The following is a 21,733-nucleotide window of genomic DNA, read 5'->3' on the forward strand; positions in this document are numbered from 1 at the left end:
CAATCCAGCTGGTTGCATAATGATGACATCTGACTACACCCACAGGGCATTCTAGTGTCTAGCGTTGCTGGAGGACACACACCTAATATAAGTACCTGACATGAAGCTTTTGATTGCCAACCCTTCCATTTCAAATACATCCATCTTAAATAAACAAATTGCCAGCTGTATGACACAGCTACTAGCTAAACAACTAGGAACCAGGGCAACCCACCTGTGAAGTTCCCCTTTTTAAAAGCCCTGGGCAACCAGGGGAACTGATGGCTTGACTGACCCTGCTTTTCCCCTCCCGCACCTGAATTTCCACATTTAAGTTTTAAAGATTTCATTAATTTATTTGTGAGAGACAAAGCACAAGCAGGGGGAGTGGCAGCCAGAGGGAGAAGCAGGCTCCCCGCTGAGCTAGGAGCTCGAAGTGAGACTTGATCCCAGGACTCTGGGATCAGGACCTGAGCCAAAGGCAGACGTCTTATAAAAGTCAACACCCCAAAAACCAGATAATCCAATTATAAAATGGGCAGAAGACATGAAGAGGCATTTCTCCAAAGAAGACATACAGATAGCTAACAGACACATGAAAAGATGCTCATCGTCACTTATCATCAGGGAAATGCAAATCAAAATTACAATGAGTTATCACCTCACTTCTGTCACAATGGCTAAAATAAAAAACACAAGAAATGACAAGCGTTGGTGAGGATGTGAAGAAAAAGGAATCCTCTTGCACTACTGGTGGGAATGTAAACTGGTCCAGACACTGTGGAAAACAGTGTGGAGGTCTCTCAAAAAATTAAAAATAGAACTACCCTATGATCCAGTAATCACACTACTGGGTATTTACCCAAAGAATACAAAAACACTAATTCAAAGGGACACATGTACTACTATTTTTACTGCAGCATTATTTATAACAGGTAAACTATGGAAGCAGCCCAAACATCCACTGACTGATGAATGGATAAAGATGTGATATACATATATAATGGAATATTAGTCAACCATTAAAAATGAAATCTGGCCATTTTCAACAACATGGACAGAGTTAGAGAGTACCATGCTAAGTGAAATCAGTCAGAGAAAGACAAATACCATATGATCTCACTCATATGTAGAATTTAGAAACAAACGAGTGAAGGAAAGAAAAAAAGACAAACCAAGAAACAGACTCTTAACTATAGAGAAATGATGGTTACCAGAGGGGAGGTAGGTGGAGTAATGGGTGAAATAGAGGATGAGGATTAAAGAATACACTTATCATGCTGAAAAGATTAAAATGATTTAAAACAAGAATTACAAAAAAAAAAATGACGACTAAGATGGAGAGAGATATTACACAGTTGAACCTTGAGTAATGCAGGGGTTAGGGGTTATGAACCAATCCCTGATGAAGTTGAAAATCCATGTATAACTTTTGACTCTCCAAAAACTTTACTAATAGCCTACTATGGGAAACCTTACTGGTAACATAAAACAGTTGATTAACACATATTTTGTATGTTATATGTATTATATACTGTATTATTACAATAAACTAGAAAAAAGAAAATGTTAAGAAAATCATAAGAGAAAATACATTTATACTATTGTACTGTAAAAAAATCCATGTACAAATGAACCCACAGTTCAAACCTGTGTTGTTCAAAGGTCAACTGAAAATGATCTTGTTGTATCTCAGGTAGATCTTACACACTATATTTAATAATCTGTTATCAAAATGTAACATTTCCCTACTCCTTGTTCCACTGAGTAGGAAACAGTTTATCATCATAAAAAAATTTTCCTCAGTTGATTGTTTAGCATTTCATTTCCTGATTTTAGCATTTGTTCTCTATTTGCTCTTGTTCCTTTTGTGAAATTGTGGTGTTTAACAAGATGTCTACTTTAATGAAAGCCTTTCCAGTCAGTTGAAGCAAAGTCCAGATATTTTAGCAGGCTTGTTGTGAATAGGAGAGAGATGTGAGCTTTCCTTTTTCTTTGCTCTTTTATCAATTGCCAAAGGACTCTTCCTTCTTTTTTGCACATTTTCTCCTCTGGAATATATGTCCCTTTAAATTGCACGGCCAACACTTTAAATAGCACCTACTTTGAAGTCACTTTCCTGCAGCCCTGCTCTGATCTACTCAGTTGTTGTTACTGTTGTACTGCAGTTTTAAACTCTCTGCTGCTTCAACTAACCTCTTTGCTGGCATCATTTCTGGCTCTGCCTTTGCTTGCCACAGAGCCTTCTAGCAGTGAAGGAGTAGGGCAAGGACAGTGCTAGGATTTGTAGTTTTTTCTTTTTACTCATAGTTATTTTGCACTTTTGGCATTCTCTGTATTTTAAGTAGTATTGGGCTTGGTTTTCAATAGAATTGTCATAGTTATGGAGTTATTTCACGCATCATTTAGAGAGAAGATTTTGGTATGGTTATTCGCTTACTACACACCCACCACTGACCTCAGCCACCTTGTTTTTAAAAATCCTCTCTTTATATATATTTTCAAAACAAAAAACAAATGTGAAAAAATAAAAATATAATTGATTTTTGGCTTGTTATTAACTTGAAATTATGAGGTTTTGATTAAATTTATAAATAGTATTAGAATGTTTACAGGAGGCCAGCTTCACTATAAACTTAACTATCAGAGCTAATTCCTTAGGTAGGTTTTGCCTTGCGTTACCAGTTTGCCAGATATCTGAAATGCTTAATAATAGAATATATTAAATGTATGAATGATATTTAAAATATTTAGTTATTTATTTAGGTCTTTAAATTGAACTGACAGCTTAAGGGAAATATGGTTGGCCACTCTTGAGTAGATTAAACATTAATCAAAAGAATATCTCTTTTAATGAGGAGATAGGATATGGTTGGTCTTGATGATTAGATCTCTCCTTGCCCAACCCTATAACTTCATTTCTAAAGCTTATCATTTCTCCCGAACATATAATGGTGTTTCATCCTCATTTGCTGCAGCATTTACTGTAGACACTGGGGAATACTAAGGGAGAACAACACAGAGTTCCTAAACTCATGTACTTCTATTACAGAAGAGACAGGCAAATTAAAAAAAAGCAACCAAATAAGTAATTCCAAGGAGTGATAAAGCTATAAGGATTAAAAAACATATAAAGGATAAGGGAAGATAATGATAGAGAAGGGTGTTACTAGAAGTATAGTCAGGTAAGGCTTCTCTGAGGTAATGATACTTAATCAGAGATTTGAATGAAGTGAGGGAAAGATAACTCCAGACTTTTTCCCCCTAGTCTAGGAAGGGCCTTGAAGCAGGAACAAGCTTGGTGAGTTTATGGTACAAGGAGGCCACTGTGGCCAAAAAAAAAAGGGTAAAAATAGGTCAGAAAGACAGATGAGGGCAGATCATAGGATTTAAGGGTCACGGTACAGAATTTGGATTTTATTATAAATGTGATAGGAAGGCATCAAAGCATGCCACCCAGCCTACTTAGGCTACTTTTTTTCTTCCTTGGTTATCTGGCTAACTTCAATTTGTCTTTCAAAATCTAGCATCATCTCCTGTAGGACATACACCTTAACTCCCTGACTCCCCAGAGAAGGTCAATCACTTCCTCCTGTGTGCTATTTCAGAGCTATAATAGAGGACTACTGGTCGCCTTTCGCACTTCTGGAAGGACCTAGGCTGTTGATTTTTTCACAGAACTCTGTTTTGGTTCCCCACCCCATCTCTGTAGCCCCCGAGTGTGATACAGCAGCGGGTGCTAAGTAAAGGTTCTGTAAAGGAAAAACCCATTCATTGGCGCAAGCCTCAACTCCTTCCAACCACTTAGGGTGCGGTACCCAGAGGCGCGTGAGAACTGTTGCCCTGGGAGGCTGCGTGCAGCGTTCCCCTGCTCTCTGCTACCCGAGGAAGGGCTGCGTTTCAAGCATACTCCACTGGCCAAGAATGCCTCTCGGGAAACCCAATGTCCCCACTGTCAGCTGCCTGCTGTCTCCCTTTTGCGCACCTTTGCGTCTTTCCTGGGGCCTGGAGTGGGACTGGGTTGGGGTGGGGGGACTTTGGGCTTCCCAGCTCGGCGTCCGAACACTCCCCGCAAACGCTCCCCTGGCCTAGTCACGCACCCGGCTGCCCTCTCCTCCTAAACAACGGAAGTCACCGCATTGATGCCCACTGGCACACAGGGCCCGCGTCGCCCCACCTTGCTTCTAGTGTACATCCCCTCATTCCGCCGTCGCCTCGTACGGCTCCCCGCGCCCCTCACCTAGGATGCGGGTGATCCCCAGGGTCAGCTTCTCCAGGTGCGGCTTGCTGCAGCCCGGGGGCGGCGTCTCCTCCATGACTCGCGTCCCCGCTCCGCGCGCGGCGGGGGCAGCGGGGGGGACGGAGCGGGAGAGCGGGGCGGGTGGGAGGGCTGGACACCGCCCCAGAGGCTCGGCCATCAATTTCACGGCATGCCGGGAGTTGTAGTGCTTGGCGCCTGAGAGCGCTGCGGGGCGGAGATGGAAGGCCTGGGCTGCTCTGGGAGTAGTAGTTCCGCGGCACACTTGTTCCCGTTGCCTCGGCGGTCGCTCCACGCCACGAAGCCGAGACACAGCGGCTCCTCCACAGGGACACTAACGCCCCGCCGGGGCCGGCCGCGCAAACGGGGGCGGGCCTCTGCGCGGTGCGGCCAATGGGGACTGGGCCTGAAGGCCGGGGCGGGGCGGCCGCGGCGCGACGCCCGGAGTGGCGGTTGTTTCAAGATGGCGGACGTGGCGAGCCCCTCCCGCCGGGGTGCGGCGGCGTTCTGGAGCCGGGACTGTATCCTTTGCCCGCCTGGCAGGGGGCGCCGGCGCCCTCCCGGGTGCGGCGACCGGCGAGCGGTCGCGTGGGACTCTGAGTGGAGGGGCGAAGCTCGATGCTGTCCCCGGGGGCGGGGCCGTCCTTTCCAGCCGCCGTGTAGGTGCCGGGCTTTCCCCTGGCTGGGGTGTTAGGTAGCAGAGAGCCTGATACTGTCACCAGGCTGGAGCACTAGGTGTGGGGAATCAGCACTGATGTTTCCCAGCCCTCCTTGGCGGTGAGCTTTGTAAAGATGGCCTAGAATCGTGGCCCTGCGGGGGGCTGGGAGGGTCCCTCTGACCGTGGTGACCTCGGTCCGGCTGAGCCTCTGCGGAGGGAATGGTGTTGGCTGGACAGGGAGCCTTTTTGTCTTGGTTTAGGACTGTCCTTGGTCTGCGTTGTTGGGAACAAGAAGGGCCCTTTTCTATCTTCGAAGGCCTGTCAGTGATAATTTACTTTCATGCTGCGGTTTTCGGAGAGGTGTGGGGCTGAACGGGGTCTGGTGATGCTGGTTACGGAATAAAAAGCGTTGCAAATCATTGCTGCTAGAAGTAGTGTTGATTTACATGCGGGTTTTGGGTCACCACCGGCAGGATTGAAGTTCTTGGATTGTTTTGGGGGTGGAGAAGCTGTGGAGCTTTTACCGTTGTGGTGGTGTTCCCAGTTCAATAACTGTGTTGAGAAGTGTGACAGAACTGGTTCGTTCTTTGGTTTAGGTTGACTGTCCCAGCCTGATCTTTTCCTGGTAAGTTACATCACTTTCCTTAGAGGAGTGTTACAGGAAAGGAGGGCAATCCGTGTATTGGGTGCCTGCAGAGCAAGTCTTGTTGTCTGTTTGCTAGGATTCCTGATAGCATTATTTGAGGCATTGCTGTTAACTTTGGCAGAATCATTCTCTGCACGGTCTACTTAGCTCCCAGTGAAATTACTAAATTATATTATCAGTTTTCCTTATAGAGTTACAGTACTGGGATTACAGTGTCATGTGGAGGGAGGGATATTTTTGCATTCCTTGCTGCTCAATGTTTAGTGTTAGGCACTTTCTAAACATAATTACCATTTATCTCTGATAGGTGGGTGACAAGTAAAATCATGCACATACACTGTGGATGAAAGCACACTAATGCACTGTGCACATTAAATATTTTTTTCCTTATATATCAGGAAGGACGTAAAGAGAATATGTGCATTGGGAACCGGGCTGAATTAGGAAGTCAGGAAATTGGGATGAGTCGTCTCATAAAACCCTGTGCTTGCAGTGATAGAATTTTGTGATAGAGGAGATATTTGAAGGTTATCAGCTTATAAAATGCTTTGTTAGTGTAATCATTTTCATAACCACCTATGTGGTTTTAGTTATTATTCCTTAACTTTATGACCAATGGAATTAATTGTTCTGATAAGTATAAATGGTGTGTGTGGGGGGGCAGTGTATTGCTGTGGCACTGATTAAGTTAATAGGTAAAAAACTGAACCTGTGCTCTTGGTTGAAGCAGCCCTGTATGCTCACTTATTCATATGGTCATATTATTCCTTATTTCACGTAGAAGTCCTACATCCTCCCTTTTCTCTTACATTCTCCCTTACTTTGAAAATTAATGTGAAATACTCATCTTCCCATTAAAAGTGAGGAGTTGAAATTATATGGGGGAAATGGTGGTGATTACATTGAAAGAAATTCCAATTTGAAATGAATTGCAAGGTTATTAGTATTACCCATTTCCCCCACCTATTCCACATAATGACCAGTTATCATCCAGTCTCAGATATTTTCATTTTATATGTCCGTAGGACACAAAAGCAATGAAATGTAAATTTGCTATGAATCTTTGCTAAAAAGCATAAGGATAGTTATGAATCATTGGGTTTAATCATGTGTCTTTGGATCTGGATCTCTTTTCCTGTTACACAGATGACTTCCTAGAACACCCCCTAGCCTTTATATAGAACTTTCAATAGTAAAAGACCAAAAAGTATGTACGTATAATCAGGTATTCCTTTCACACTATTGAAAGACAGATTTTCAGTGCTTTGCCTAAACAATTAGAGAAATGTGATTGAGATATTTCCCAGTCCTAGATGTTTCTGTCATGTGAGGACAGATCATCAAAGATGACTAAACGTCATCTTTTTACTGTTGTCTTTATGAGTTATGCGTCTCCTGCACAGTATGATTCAGCAGGGCTGTTTTGCGCAAGGTATGTTTTTATACCTTATGTGTAAACAAATGAGTATGCCATGTTGTCATTTTATGGGTTAAATCTGCAAATAAAATATGCCCCTCCAGCCATAAACTGCTTTCCTCCTTCATTATAGCTCCTGGTTATATCAAAAGAAATTAGTGTTTCTGCAGTATCTATATTTGATTGGTAAATACACCCCAGTGTGTTATCATTAACAGTGTTTTTAACTTGGTGTTAACAAATACGAATTGTAAGGGACTTGGTCAAAACATTACAGTAACTATAATCCATGCAATTGAATATTCAATTAAAAGTAGAATCTTTATGTTGATGTTAAAATAATATACTAGCCAGGAAAGTCACTGGGGTCAATAATAATTACATATACATGTGTTGTTGGTAAGTGATTGAAACTCAAAAAGTTAGAGTGTGCAGTCCTAAATTTATTTTCTTCAGCTCTTGGTGATCTGGAATAGATATGCGTCTTTCTCTCTATTACTTCTACCTTGGGTTTCTAATTACTGCCTTAATTCTGGGGTTTGGAGTTTGGTACCAACATTAAGGATTCTTTATAATTTGCTGTACTAGTCTTAGTAAAGAACTTCCAAAGATACCGAAGTAGAACTGAGGTGGCACAAAGAACCCAATGAGAGGTCCAATATACATTTGGTGTATATTATGCTTCCTTGACTTTTCCATAAAATATGTTTGTATATTTTTTTAAACTTTGTATTTGAAGAAAGTAAATATTTGGGTTCTTCAGATGATGAAATGAAGATAGATTACAAATGATTAGGAAGGATAGGTTGGATGGAGGCAATTTCAAATATTTTTAGGCTTATTTTTTAAAACTCTTGTTAAGGTCAATTTATTTAGCATTTTTATATTGGAAAAGATACTTAGCATGGATGTAGCTAATGGGTTTTGCCCCCGTATTTTGAAATTTTCCTCTACCCTTCAAGGGACTTCTGACTGGTCTAAGAATTAAAGTGACATGAGACAGATTAAGAGGAGAAAAATCAAACTTAATTAGGTACATATGGGGAATCCACATATATGTGAGAGATTCCAAAGACAAGCAAAATGAGTTATGCTTGTCATTCCGAACTAAGGAGAAGGGAGTAGAGGTCTAGGACTTTCAAGGAAAGGAAAGCAATTCATAGGAAGATGAAAAGGAATAAATGTTTGGTAAGCAAATGTTTTTTGGGCCATATAGAAACAATCGGACATAGGAATTTTAACAAACAGACTTTGCTAAATTCCTCCCTACCACCTCTTATTTATATTATACTGTAGTTATTTTTGGTGATATCTATCTGTGGGAGCAGGTCCTCTATCCAAATTCTTTTAGGCAGTTAGTGGGAGGTCGAAGTTTCTTCATGAGTCTTTTGGGCCTTAATTGTTTTCAGCTCAAAACAATTTACATTCCAAAGTGGCACATCCTGGGGTAATGGGTTCTGAACCCCAACAAGATAGAGACAACACCAAAGAGTTGCTGGACAGTGCCTCATAGAATTAAATACCACTTTCATTCTTTCATAGATGGTTTACTGTGAGCTGGGCATTTTTTTACTTTAGGAGATAAACATTGAACAAAACCAGTGGAAAATCTTCACCCACTTGCTGCTTAAATTTTAGTGAGATGAGGTCATGAATAAGTAAAATATGTTCTGTGTCCAATGATTATTGATGATCTGAATGAAGAAAAAGCAGAAAAAGGGTAGCTATGATGGGGGTCTTTGTGTCTGCTTTTATGCCAGTACCATACTGTTTTGATTACTATAGCTTTGTAATATAGTTTGAAATTAGGAAGTGTGATGCTTTAACCTTATTTTTAAGATTGCCTTGGCTATTTGGGGTCTTTTGTGGTTCCATACAAATTTTAAGTTTGTTTGTTCTATTTCTGTGAAAAATTACATTGGAATTTTTTTTAAAGATTTTATTTATTTATTTATTTATTTATTTATTTATTTATTTGAGAGAGAGAGAGAGAGAGAGAGAGAGCAAGCAAGAGATAGCACAAGCAGGGTGAAGGTCAGAGGGAGAAGCAGACTCCCCGCCGAGCAGGGAGCCCGACACAGGACTGATCCTGGGACTCCGGGATCTTGACCTGAGCCGAAGGCAGACGCCCAACTGACAGAGTCACCCAGATGCCCCTGCATTGGAATTCTGATAGAGGTTGCACTGAATCTGTAGATTCCTTTGATCAGCATAGACATTTTAAAAATATTATTCCAATTTATAAGCATGAACTATCTTTCTATTTGTGTCTTCAGTTTCTTTCATCAGTGTCTTAAAGTTTTCAGTGTATATAGGTCTTTCACCTCCTTGTTTAAATTTATTTCTAGATATTGTATTCTTTTTTGATGCAGTTGTAAATGGATTGTTTTCTCTCCAGTGGGATGATCGTAGCCTTTCTAAATTTCTCCTTTAAATAGTTCTTTTTGTCTTATATTTCTTCCACTTGTGGGGTGGCTGGATGGCTCAGTTGGTTAAGCCTCAGACTCTTGATTTTGGCTCAGATCATAATCTCAGGGTTGTGAGATCAAGCTACACTTTGGGCTCTAGGATGGGCATGGAGCCTGCTTAAGAGTTTCTCTCCCCCTCCTCCTCTTAAAAAAAAAAAAGTTAAATATCTTCCACCTGTTAACTAGTAGGGCTTCTTGGGACATTTCATGAATGCACTACAGAAGAATAAAATCTTTGTGTTTGCATGATTGACTTGCCCTCAAACACTGTTTGTTCTTCAAAGCTAAAGCTCATTTTGAAATTATTTATTCATGACTAAATAACTTACCAGTTCTCCAATAATAAACAAACTGGGGCATTTAACTCCTTGTTTACAAAAGGAAAGGAAATGAAAGGAACTTAACAGAATTTATAGGGTAGGGTATCTCACTTGGAAATAAGCATGGATAAAAGTTTTATGGAACAAGGCCTTTCAAAAATTTTATAAAACATATAGTTATAAATATGTAAAAATGAACATTAAAAGATTACTAATTTTGCTACATTTATGTCACTTGGGTTCCTTTCTTGTTTTGTTTTTTAAAAGCTTATTATAAATTTCCAGGTCAAAAGAAATTAGGAATTAGAAGTACAGAATAGAGGCAGCATTTGGATATTGGATGATCTTTTCTAGTATTTTCCTTCATGTCCTTCTTCATAGTTTCTGATGAAGAACAATCAGTAGTATATGTTCCAGGTATGATTTTCTGTATTAATTTCATAAGCTTCCTTTGCTTCTTAAGTGTTAGGAGAAAGTAAAAGAGTAGGGCCACTTTGCAGGTATAACTATATGCAGAACAATCCATTGGAAACTAATTAAAAAAAAATGTGGTTAGACCTTACTAAGGTTTGCCTTATTTTAGGGGCTGGTCGGGCAAGTGAGCTTTTGATGAATTTGTAAAACACTTCATTCATCTATTAAAGAGCAAGAGATTCTTATTTTTTGTATTATGAATAATAGCCTAAATTCAAAGAAAAATGTGAAAACTTCTTGGTATAAGGTTTATGTGATAGACTCTTTAAAGCTTACTGGTTATTACTGAATGAGTAGTAAAACTGAGCCATTGAAGGTACCCTAATTATGTGGAAAAAATCAGATTTTAATTTCCCCTACATTAAGGTATATATTGTATGTTGTAATTTATTGGTTTTAATATGACTTAACGAATTTTCATGTCACCTTTTAAAAATATTTCAATTGAATCTTAAATGTATTCAGAACATAATCTTTTCATGATACATTATTTACTAAGAGGTTTAAAATGACCCTGTCAGGTCCCATAAAGAAGTATATCAGAGAAGAGCTTCATGGGGGGTGAGTTTAAGAGAATAAAGTATAATTTTGATATTTTGTTTGATGGAAATCCTTAGGAATTTCTACAGAAGGAAATACCAAATCAAGACACAAGTTAAGTCCAAAAGCTGATGCTAAACTTAAGACTTCCAGGGTTACTGCCTCTTCAATCTCCATGGAGTCTTTAAAAGGTGCAGGAGATTCAGTAAATGAACAGGTCAGTAATTTCCCTTTTTTTTACCCCTTATTCTCCAATCTTTATAAATGCGGACCAATAAGTGATTTTTCTATGCTGAGCCATTACCAATAAAAACGGATAGAAGAGTCTTTGAAAGAAGTTAGATAATCTACAATCTTAAAAGGTACAGAAGAGGGACGCCTGGATGGCTCAGTCATTGGGCGTCTTCTGCCTTTGGCTCAGGTCATGATCCCAGGGTCCTCAGATCGAGCCCCGCATTGGGCTCCCTGCTCAGCGGGAAAGCCTGCTTCTCCCTCTCCCACTGCCCCTGCTTGTGTTCCCTCTCTCGCTTGTCTCTCTCTCTCAAATAAATAAAACCTTAAAAAAAATAAAAGGTACAGAGGATTCTAGGATGCTTTACATGGTATGAATATATGAAGTATTTAGAATACTCAGAGGTTTTGCTCTAAAATGTCTAGGCTTGCCTTAAGCCTTAGTTAAGAAAAATTTATTACCTTAGTATGTCTCAAAAGACCTACATCCTGATCCATGTGAAGTTAGTAAATCAAATTGACCACCATTTTTTCTTTTCTTAAGTGCGCTTTATGATTTTTGTTCTTGTGAATTTGTTAGATGATGTTGGATAAACCTCTCTATATAAGAAAGAAACTTCGTTAAAATTCCCCTGCATTATTATTATTATTTCCTTCACTTTAAAAATATTATAAAAACTCTTTATAGCCCAGTCATTGATTTCTCCTTCATCTTTGCCTTTGTATTAGTATCTGTACATTCCTTTGCTACATGTCCTTATCTGATAGGTTTATTTTACTTTACTTTTTCTTAAGGTTAAGTCAGGGTTTGGCAGTCTATGACCTATAGGCCCAATTTCCTTGCTGCCTGTTTTTGTGAATAAAGTTTTATTGGAACATAGCATGCTTATTCTCTTAATATTATTGCTGCTTTTCTATTCTAATGGTAGAGTTGCTACCATAGTGCTGTTGGTCCAGAAAGCCAAAGTATTTACTATTGAACCCTTTATAGAAAATTTTTTTCAGTGCTGGTTTATGTTCTTGAGGACATTTCCAATATCTAGTTTGTTACTAATTATTATGTTTAGTAGTCCATGGGATTTAACTGTGACTTGCCCAAAAGGGCTACTTTGTTACTTGGATCTCTGTTGTACCCACTTTACACTGGGACGTGAATAGTAGTTGAATTTGCAAGATCTTATCAAAATTGCAAGTGTTTTTTCATAAAATGGTTTGTGCATTTAATATTGAACAATGGCCTTCTTTTGGATGAAGTCCATATTTTTTTATGATTCTATTGGCTTATTAACTATAATTCTTTGTTGGGCTATTTCACTGGCTTTGGGAATTATAGTATATGTCTTTAACTTATCACAGCCTATTTTAAGTTATATTTTCCACTTTACCTATTATTTTGAGGACCTTTCAACAGTCTGTGTCTTGACTTCCGTGATATTCATACATTTTACTTCTATAAGTAAACTCCCAGTACATTATTGCTTTTGCTTTAATACTGTCCTTTTTTTTCAGATTTGCCTATAATTCACATATCATAAAACTTACCCTTTTAAAATGTACAATTATTATTATTTTTCTGTATATTCTCAGAGTTGTGGATCCATCACCACAATCTAATTCCAGAACATTTTCATCACCCCAGAAAGAAACTCCATATGCATTAGCAGTCACTTCCCATTTTCTATTCATCTCAGCCCCTAGCAGCCACTAATCTACTTTAGTCTCTTTAGATTGGTCTATTCTGGGCATTTCATGTAAATGGAATCCTATATTATGTGGCCTTTTGTGGCTGGCTTCTTTCACTTAGCACAATGATTTCAAGGTTTATCTATGTGGTATCATGTATTATTACTTCATTACTTTTTATGGCTGAATATATATTTATCCTTTCACCAGTTGAAGGACTTTGGGTTGTTAGGCTTTTTGGCTGTATGAATAATGTTGCTATGAATGTTCACGTACAAGTTTTTGTGTGGATATATGTTTTCAGTTCTGTTGGTATTTGCCTAAAAGTAGAATTGCTGGGTCATGTAAATAATTCTGTTTAACTTTTGATGAACTGCCAAAATGGCTATACCAATTTACATATTACCAGCAATATATGAATGAGGATTCCAGTTTCTCCACATTCTCGCCATCACTTTATGGCCATCCTTTTTATTATAACCATCCTAGTCAGTATGAAGTGGTATCTCATTGTGGTTTTGATTTGTATTTCCCTAGTGACTAATAATAATCATTTCTTTATGTGCTTCTTGGCCATTTATATATGTATTTTATTTTATTTCAATTTTTTAAAGATTTTATTTATTTATTTGACAGAGAGAGACAAGCGAGAGAGAGAACACAAGCAGGGGGAGAGGGAGAGGGAGAAGCAGGTTCCCCGCTGAGCAGGGAGCCCAATGCGGGGCTCGATCCCAGGACCCTGGGATCATGACCTGAGCCGAAGGCAGATGCTTAATGACTGAGCCACCCAGGTGCCCCTATATATGTTCTTTAGAGAAATGTCCATTCAGATCCTTTTCAATTGGGTTATTTGTCTTCTTACTAATGAAGTTAAAAGAGTTCTTTATACCCATGTTTAAGTCCCTTATAAGATATATGATCTACAAAGAGTTTCTCTCATTCTGTGCATTGTCTTTCACTTTCTTAATGGTGTCCTTTGAAGCATGAATGTTTTTGAAGTCCACTTTATCAATTTTTTTCGGTTGTTACCTCTGCTTTGCTGTCATATCTAAAAAATCATTGCCTAATTCAAGTTCTTGAAGATTTACACCAATATTTTCTTCTAAGAGTTTTATAGTTTTAGGTATTACATTTAGTCTTTGATCCATTTTGATTTAATTTTTGTATGTAGTGACCCAAATTCATTCTGTTGCATGTGGATATCTACTTGTCCCAGCATCATTTGTTAAGACTATTCCTTTCCTTTTGATTGTTCTGGCACCCTTGTTGAAAATCCCTTAACCATGTAAATGTAAGTGTTTATTTGTGGACTCTCAATTCTATTCCATTGATTAACATTTCTATTTTTATGCCAATACCAAGCTAATTACCATTTGGAATTATTTTTTGGAATCAGGAAATGTTAAGTTCTCCAAGTTTGATTTTCTTTTTTAAGATTTTGGCTATTCTGCATCCCTTGAATTTCCATAGAGACTGTAGAATCACCTTGGCAATTTCTGTACAAGGGTCAGCCTGAATTTTGATAGCAATTGCAGTAAATCTTCAGATAAATTTGGAGAGTACTCTCAATAATATCAGTTCTTCCAGTCCTTGAATATAGTGTATGAGATAGCTTTTCATTTACATAGGTCTTCTTCAATTTCTTTCAGCGATGTTTTGAAGTTTTAGGTGTATGTATCTTGTGCTCTTTTTGTTCAGTTTATTTCTAAAGATTAGGTATTTTATACTTTTTGATGCTATTATTAATGGAATTGTTTTCTTAATTTTTTGAGTTATTTGTTGCTCGTGTATGGAAATACAGTTGATTTTGTCTATTAGTTTTGTATCCTGGAACCTTTCTAAATTCACTTACTAATTTGAATTTTCTTTCTTTCTTCCTTCCTTCCTTCCTTTCTTTTTAAAAATATTTTATGTATTTATTTGAGAGGGACAGAGATAGTGAGAGAGGGCATAAGTGGAAAGGAGGGGGAGAAGCAGACTCCCTGCTGAGCAGGGAGCCTGATGCGGGGCTCAATCCCAAGACCCTGGGATCATCACCTGAGCCGAAGGCAGAAGCTTAACTGACTGAACCACCCAGGCGCCCCTGGTGAATTTCTTACAATTTTTTATATATATGATTATGCCATCTGTGAATATAGTATTACATCTCCCTTTCCAATCTGGATTCCTTTTATTTCAATTGTGTTTTAAAAAGGTTCAAATAATTAAACAGAAGGTTTTTATTTTTATGTTTTATTTTTTTTAAAGATTTCTTTATTTTAGAGAGAAAGAGCATGAGTGGGAGAGGGAGAAAGAATCTTAAGCCGACTCTGCGCTGAGTGTGGAGCCTGATGTGGGACTCGATCTCATGACTCTGAGATCACGACCTGAGCCAAAACCAAGAGTCGGTACATAGGTGCCCCTCAACAAAAGGCTTTTAAATTTACCTGTGTAGTTACCATTTCTGTTGTTCTCTATTTGATATTATTGATATGCTCCATCTGCTTAAAGTACTTCCTTTAACATTATGATAGTTCAGGTGCACTGGGAATGGATATTTTGGCTTTTGTATGCCTGAAGAAGTCTTTGTTTCACTTTCATTTTTACTGGTTACAGAATTTTGAGTTGATAGTTTTTTTTTCCTTTAGTACTTTAATGATGTCATTGCACTGTTGCTTGGTTTCACTGTTTTTGAGAAGTCTGCTGTCATTCTTACTTTTATTCTTTTGTATTTAGTATGTGAGTTTAAACTACTTTTGGGATTTTCCTTTTATTCCTAGTTTCAAGCAATTTGATTATAGTGTGCCTTGAACTAATTTTCTAAATGTGTCTTTTGGTTGGGGTTTGTTAAGTCTTTTGGATTTGAGAGTTTATAGTTTTCATAAAATTGAGAAAATTTTTGGCCATTATGTGTTGAGATATTAATATTTTTCGAGGACTCCAGTTATGCAAATATTAGGCCACTTGAGGTTACTCCACAGCTTTTTCATTTTTTTATCCAGTTTTTTTTGTTGTTGTTGTTTTCTGTGTTTATCTGTAGATGGTTTATATTGCTTTGTCTCAATTCATTAATCATCATCTGCCACTAATCTCATTCAGTGTATTTTTTATATAAGACAATGTTTTATCTCTACAAGTTCAATTTGGGTCTTTTGTTTTTATTTATATATTTCATGTCTCTACTTAACATGCTGGGTCTTCTAGTTTCTTGAACATATGGAATATAAATGGCTATTTTAATGTTCTTGTTTATAATTCTATCATCTGAGTCATTTATGGAGAGATTTCAAATGAGGAATTTTTCTATTTATGTATTGTACTTTTCTGCTTCTTTACCTGCCTGGTTGTTTTTTATTGGATTCTGCCAAAGGTATGAGTCATACCTTTTTTGAGTTCTGGATATATTGTGTTTTTATAATTAATCTTGAGGTTTTTTTCTGTGACTAAGTTGAGTTATTTGGGAGTAGTTTGATTTTTTTTTTTTAAGATTTTATTTATTTATTTGACAGAGAGAGACACAGTGAGAGGGGGAACACAAGCAGGGGGAGTGGGAGAGGGAGAAGCAGGCTTCCCACAGAGCAGGGAGCCTGATGTGGGGCTCGAACCCAGGACCCCGGGATCATGACCTGAGCCAAAGGCAGACACTTAACGACCGAGCCACCCAGGAACCCCGGGAGTAGTTTGATCTTTCTGAAGCTTGGGTTTAAGCTTTTTTTTTTTTCCAAAGATTTTTATTTATTTATTTGAGAGAGAGAGAATGAGAGAGAGAGCATGAGAGGGGGGCGGGTCAGAGGGAGAAGCCGACTCCCTGCTGATCAGGGAGCCTGATGCAGGACTAGACTCTGGGACTCCAGAATCATGACCTGAGCTGAAGGCAGTCTGTTAACCAATTGAGCCACCCAGGTGCCGGGTTTAAGCTTTTAAAGGTGACACTAGAGCAGCTTTTAATATAGGGCTAATTTTGCCCTCTATAGGCAGTGGCCCTCTGAGTACTCTTCCTGATGCCCCTTGAATTATGAGATTTTCCACTCTGGCTGGTGGGAACATGGACTATTGATGACACTGTATTAGCTACAGAAATTATTCTCACATTCTCATTTGTTCTTTCCTTGGCTTTTGGTGGGTTTCCTCATAGACAAATTCTAATCAGTACTAAGTGGTTGATGTGCAGGGAACCCTCTGCAGATCTATAGAGCTCTCTTTCTGTGAAGTTCTATCCTTTCCATGACTCTGCCCTGCAAATTCTAGACAGTTTGGCTCTCCTGGACTCCCAGTTCTATCTTCTCAACTTGGGGAGATTGCACCCTGAAAACTCCGGAGGCAGTTTAGCTAGGATAATTGCATGGCTCACCTTATTTGGTTCCCCTCTTTTCAGTGATCACTTTCCTGTGCTGCCTGTTGTCCAGTGTTTGAGAACTGCTTTTTCATATATTTTGTCAGGTTTTTTGGTTGTTTTAGGCAGCAGGGTAAGCATGGTTCCTATTACTCCTTTTTGCCCAGAAGTGGAATGTAGAGGTTGTGTATGTGTGTATTTATTTTGTTGCAAAACTAGAAATGATGTGTGTGGGGGGTGTGTGTGTGTGTATGCATATGCATTTTTTCTCAAAACTAGATAGATGTTGTCTGTGTTTTTCTTCAGAGAAATAATGTCTTATATTTTTTCTGTATGTGATCTTTGTAGCCAATGATATTCAATAGCTAGGTCCTTAATTCATTAAGGTTTTCAAAATGGTAATTATGTCAGTTCAAGTCCTCTGGGAAGTAGGTACTAAGATGAAAGTAAAAATGGAAGAGATTTAGTGGAGGAAAAGCTGACATAGGATAGAGAATAAAGTGAACAGGAATAGACAAGGAGAGCCTTAGGATTTTATTGCAGGTCTAGCATCTGTGAGAGAAAAAAGAAAGAAGAAAAATTGACTAGGAAAAACCTCACACTTCATACTGCCTTGCAGTCAGAAGTAGTGTCTGTCAGGCTAATGGGGAACCCCAGAACAAATATTGTTCTTTAAGGATGCCATGTCAGACAAATGGCTCAGTTCTAGTACCTCTGCTGTTTCCAGTCACTGGCACTGGTATGAACACCACAGTGGATCTGAAGGTATGGCAGTACTTAGGTGAGGCTGTTAGCCAACTGCACTCTTTGCAGCAGGTTCTCTCTCTCTCTTTTAGAAGCCACATTGTTTTACTTCTCACAGTGAAATCTGTTCATCAGGAATTATTGTGGGTATGGTGGTGTTAGTTCATTTTTCCATACTGACAGTCTATTGGTCTGCACTATTTATTGAGAAGACCATTCTTCTCCCTATTTAAATTGCAACGATGCCATTGTAAACCAAGTGGCTGTAGAGGTATATCCTTCCCTTAGTCTGTCATCTGCTTTGGTAATCCCTATCCTGAATTTTGTGTTTATCATTCTTTTTTTTTTTTCCTTAATGTTAGGGGTAGACAAACTTTTTCTGTAAAGGACCAGTTAATAAATATTTAATGTTTGTGAGCCATGTGACCTCTGTCTCACTTACTCAACTCTGCTACTATAGTGTGAAGAGCCATATATATGTCAATGTGTAAATGAATGTACGTGGCTGTGTTTTAATAAACCTTTACTTAACAAAAATAGGCAGTGAGCCAGTTTCGGCTTGCAGTTGTAGTTTACCAACCCTTGTCCAATATAATCTAAATACATAATTATTTTTTAAACAATGTTCAGTGTTAAATATATTTGGAACTTTACATAAATAAGCTCATACTATGTGTATTGTATCATTTGCTTTTTTTGCTCAACATATGTTCATGAGATTTACTTAAATTGTATATAGCTATATGTCATTTCTTTTATTTATTTATTTATTTGAGAGAGAGAGAGTTGGGGGAGGAGCAGAGGGAGAGAATCTTTAAGCAGGCTCCCAGCTGAGCATGGAGCCTAACGTGGGGCTCAATCTCATGACCCATGAGATCATGACCTGAGTTGGGCACTTAACCAACTGAGCCACCTAGGCGCCCCATTGTATGTCATTTATTTTCACTTATATTTCAGCCAGAGTCTAGTCACTTTTTTTTTACTGAGAATATTTAATATAGAGACTTGCTAAATTGGTGCTAGAGAGCTGAAAAGGTAAACAGAGAACACCAAGATATCATGTAGGTAGTAACGGCAAGAAACAACTCCCATCTCTAGGGCTAGGAAAACAGCCAGAGCAAGTTGGATTTATTAAATCTTAGATGCTTGGGGGAGGGGCCCTTTAGAGCTGGAACATAGACTTCTGATGATGGGGAGCCAGCCTCACTGATACTGCGGTCCCCGAAGAGACATGCTAAAGGCTGGTTCTGCCAGGGCCAGGAAAATTGGAATCTGGAATCTGCTATCCTTGTCAGCATACTCTGGCAGGGATGACACTAGTGGGAATGAGATGTAAATAGGAAGGACTGTGTCTTTTCTTCTTTTTCAGGCAACCTTTGGTCTCCCTCTAGTTCTTCCTATTGGCAGGTTTTAACAGAGAGCCGTCTGGCAAAGGAGATATGAGGTTCCTAGAGTCTGAGACCCAGCACCACAGAGGAGGGCTCGGAAGGGTGGGTTTGAAGATGAAAATCAATAAGTAACATAACAACCAATACCTACAGAATTCCATTGTCTAAATATGCTACAGTTTATTCTCTAATTGACAAACATCTGTATTTTCTTTTTTTTTAAAGATTTTATTTATTTATTTGAGAGAGAGAGAATGAGAGATAGAGAGCACGAGAGGGGGGAGGGTCAGAGGGAGAAGCAGACTCCCTGCTGAGCAGGGAGTCCGATGTGGGACTCGATCCCGGGACTCCAGGATCATGACCTGAGCCGAAGGCAGTCGCTTAACCAACTGAGCCACCCAGGCGCCCCAACATCTGTATTTTCAAGGACGTTCTGTCAAACACAGTGCAGTTGAAATTCTTGCCCATGTGCAAGGGTTTCTCTTGTTTGTTCTTTTACTCACTGCACCACTAAGATGTCTTCTTGTGTGTTTTCAGCAACTTTTTCCGTTGCCAAATTGAGTGACTGCTTTCCACATTCTGTGTAGGTTTTTTTGATCATTAGCACTGTTAACCCTGTGCTCTTCTTGAAACATTTTTTCTCCCACAATATTATATCCTTCTGATTCTCTTTTGTCCTTTAATTTATTATCTTGGACTCATAGATGATTTTTAAAAACTAATATTTTTTAACATTAAGGAAAAATCTAAAACATAGAGAAGTATAAAGAAAATAATAAAAATCTAAATATCATCCATTATACCCTATGACTAAAGTTTAAATCTTTATATTTTTCTCTGACTTGAGAGCCAGACCCATTTTTCCAACTTCCTTCCTAAACATTTCCATATGACTATCTTCCTAGCATCTCAAGTTGACCATATCCAAAACCAAACTCATTTTATTTTCTTACCATCTCCTTTCTCCCCATTTCCTTTTTCTCCCTGATCTTTCCCATCTATGGCTATCAATATTTCCAGGACTCATTTTAGAGGTCTTGTTTTGTCCTTGGCTACCTGAAGAAATTGGACTAACCTACTTTGTGATTGTACAAATGCCTAGGGTTCCTTCCATTTACATGTTACCTGTAGTTTCCCTGGGACTCGCTGAGTTTCATTGCTTTAAAGACTCCTCTTAATGAAATTCAAGTACTAGGAGAACTTTTTATAGCACAAGAGATAGGCTAGTTCAGTGGTTGGGAGCACATACTCTGGATGTGTGCTCGAGTCCTGGTTCTGCTACTTTAACTGCTTTAATCTGAGGAAAGATATCCCCTCACCGTAAATAGAAATAATATCTAATTCATAGCACTGTTGTGCAAATCGGCCAGATTAGTAAGTGTAAAGTACTTATAATGTTCCTGACATGCAGTAAGCATGAGATATGTGTTAGCTATTATTATTACTCTTTGGTCTAGTACCCATTGGAATGAAGTTTAGGATATATTGCGAACTTGGAAACTGGTGTCTCTGCTGTCAGCCTTAGTGTACTTTTAAGCAGCCTGCGGGCTGTAGTGTAGGAAAAGTTCTCAGTATCCTCCATGAGGTGTTTTGTGACATTCACCAAGGGAACGTTGTTTCCTTAATAATCCCTAATATTTAAACAGGATCATTTCTGCCTATTGTGGTCTTCTCTATGTAAATGTTATGATGTCCCCTGCTGGACAGACAGTTCCTTAGCCTGTTTTGAATTCATAGTAAGTTTGAATGAAACAGGTAAAGAGTGTACCACCAGAGCACCTCGGTGGCTCAGTAGGTTAAGCATCTGCCTTTGGCTCAGGTCATGATCCCAGGGTCCTGGGATCAAGCCATGCGTCAGGCTCCCTGCTTAACGGGAGTCTGCTTCTCCCTGTCCTCCCCGCTCATGGTCTATCTCACTATCTTTGTCTCTCACTTTCAAATAAATAAATCTTAAAAAAAAAAAAGTGTACCACCAGAGAAAAGATAATCTGAAAAATTTTACTTCCTGTGCTAATTTTAAGAGATTTCTCAAAAGGTCTTTTTTTTTTTTAAAGATTTTATTTATTTATTTGAGAGAGAGAGAGAGAGAAACAGCATGAGAGGGGAGAAGGTCAGAAGGAGAAGCAGGCTCCCCCCTGAGCCAGGAGCCTGATGTGGGACTCCATCCCAGGACTCCGGGATCATGACCTGAGCCGAAGGCAGTCGCTTAACCAACTGAGCCACCCAGGCGCCCTCTCAAAAAGTCTTAAAAATTGTTTTTAGCAAAAGTTAACCAAATGATTTTTTTTGTTTTGTTTTGTATTAGAATTTCCCCAGGGGAGGAATAAAGAGTGCGTCGTTGAAGGATTTATGTCTCGAAGACAAAAGACGCATTGCAAATTTAATTAAAGAACTGGCCAGGTGAGATAAAATCTTATATGAAATGTATTATTATATAAGAGAGAAAACTGTTTTTGCAAATAGAAATTACTGTGTTTTGATGTCATTGTATCATTGATCTTATGGAAGCAGAGATTTTTAGAAAAAAGTATTCTGTGGCCTCTGAAAAAGAAAAGTGGAAAAAAAGTAAGAAGGAAAGACCAGAACAAACCACTTTCTAATTTACATTTTCTTG

At 38.8% G+C, this 21,733-nt stretch overlaps 2 protein-coding genes across 10 annotated transcripts in view; one reads left to right on the top strand and one right to left on the bottom strand.

Annotated features, from left to right (window-relative positions):
- TPGS2 (tubulin polyglutamylase complex subunit 2) overlaps positions 1-4,547 on the bottom strand; it is a 91,402-nt gene extending 86,855 nt beyond the window's left edge. For 3 of the 4 annotated variants that reach the window (XR_004819627.1, XM_035724084.1, XM_035724083.1), the window contains exon 1: positions 4,220-4,535. Coding sequence is in view for 3 of the 4 variants with exons in the window: in XM_035724084.1 (XP_035579977.1) it covers positions 4,220-4,397 (178 nt within the window). In the remaining variant the exon portion in view is untranslated. Of the gene's footprint in view, positions 1-4,219 lie in introns of all 4 variants that reach the window. The other variant, XM_035724085.1, reaches the window with a different exon arrangement.
- Positions 4,425-21,733, top strand: part of KIAA1328 (KIAA1328 ortholog) — a 372,399-nt gene continuing 355,090 nt past the window's right edge. For 2 of the 6 annotated variants that reach the window (XM_027576100.2, XM_027576101.2), the window contains exons 1-4: positions 4,425-4,758; positions 10,129-10,164; positions 10,839-10,978; positions 21,425-21,519. In XM_027576100.2, the coding sequence (XP_027431901.2) occupies positions 4,458-4,758; positions 10,129-10,164; positions 10,839-10,978; positions 21,425-21,519 (572 nt within the window). In that variant the 5' untranslated portion in view covers positions 4,425-4,457. The other 4 variants (XR_003516907.2, XM_027576102.2, XM_027576103.2 and 1 more) reach the window with 4 other exon arrangements.

The sequence above is a fragment of the Zalophus californianus genome, chromosome 14, assembly GCF_009762305.2.
Source record: "Zalophus californianus isolate mZalCal1 chromosome 14, mZalCal1.pri.v2, whole genome shotgun sequence".
NCBI lineage: Eukaryota > Metazoa > Chordata > Mammalia > Carnivora > Otariidae > Zalophus > Zalophus californianus.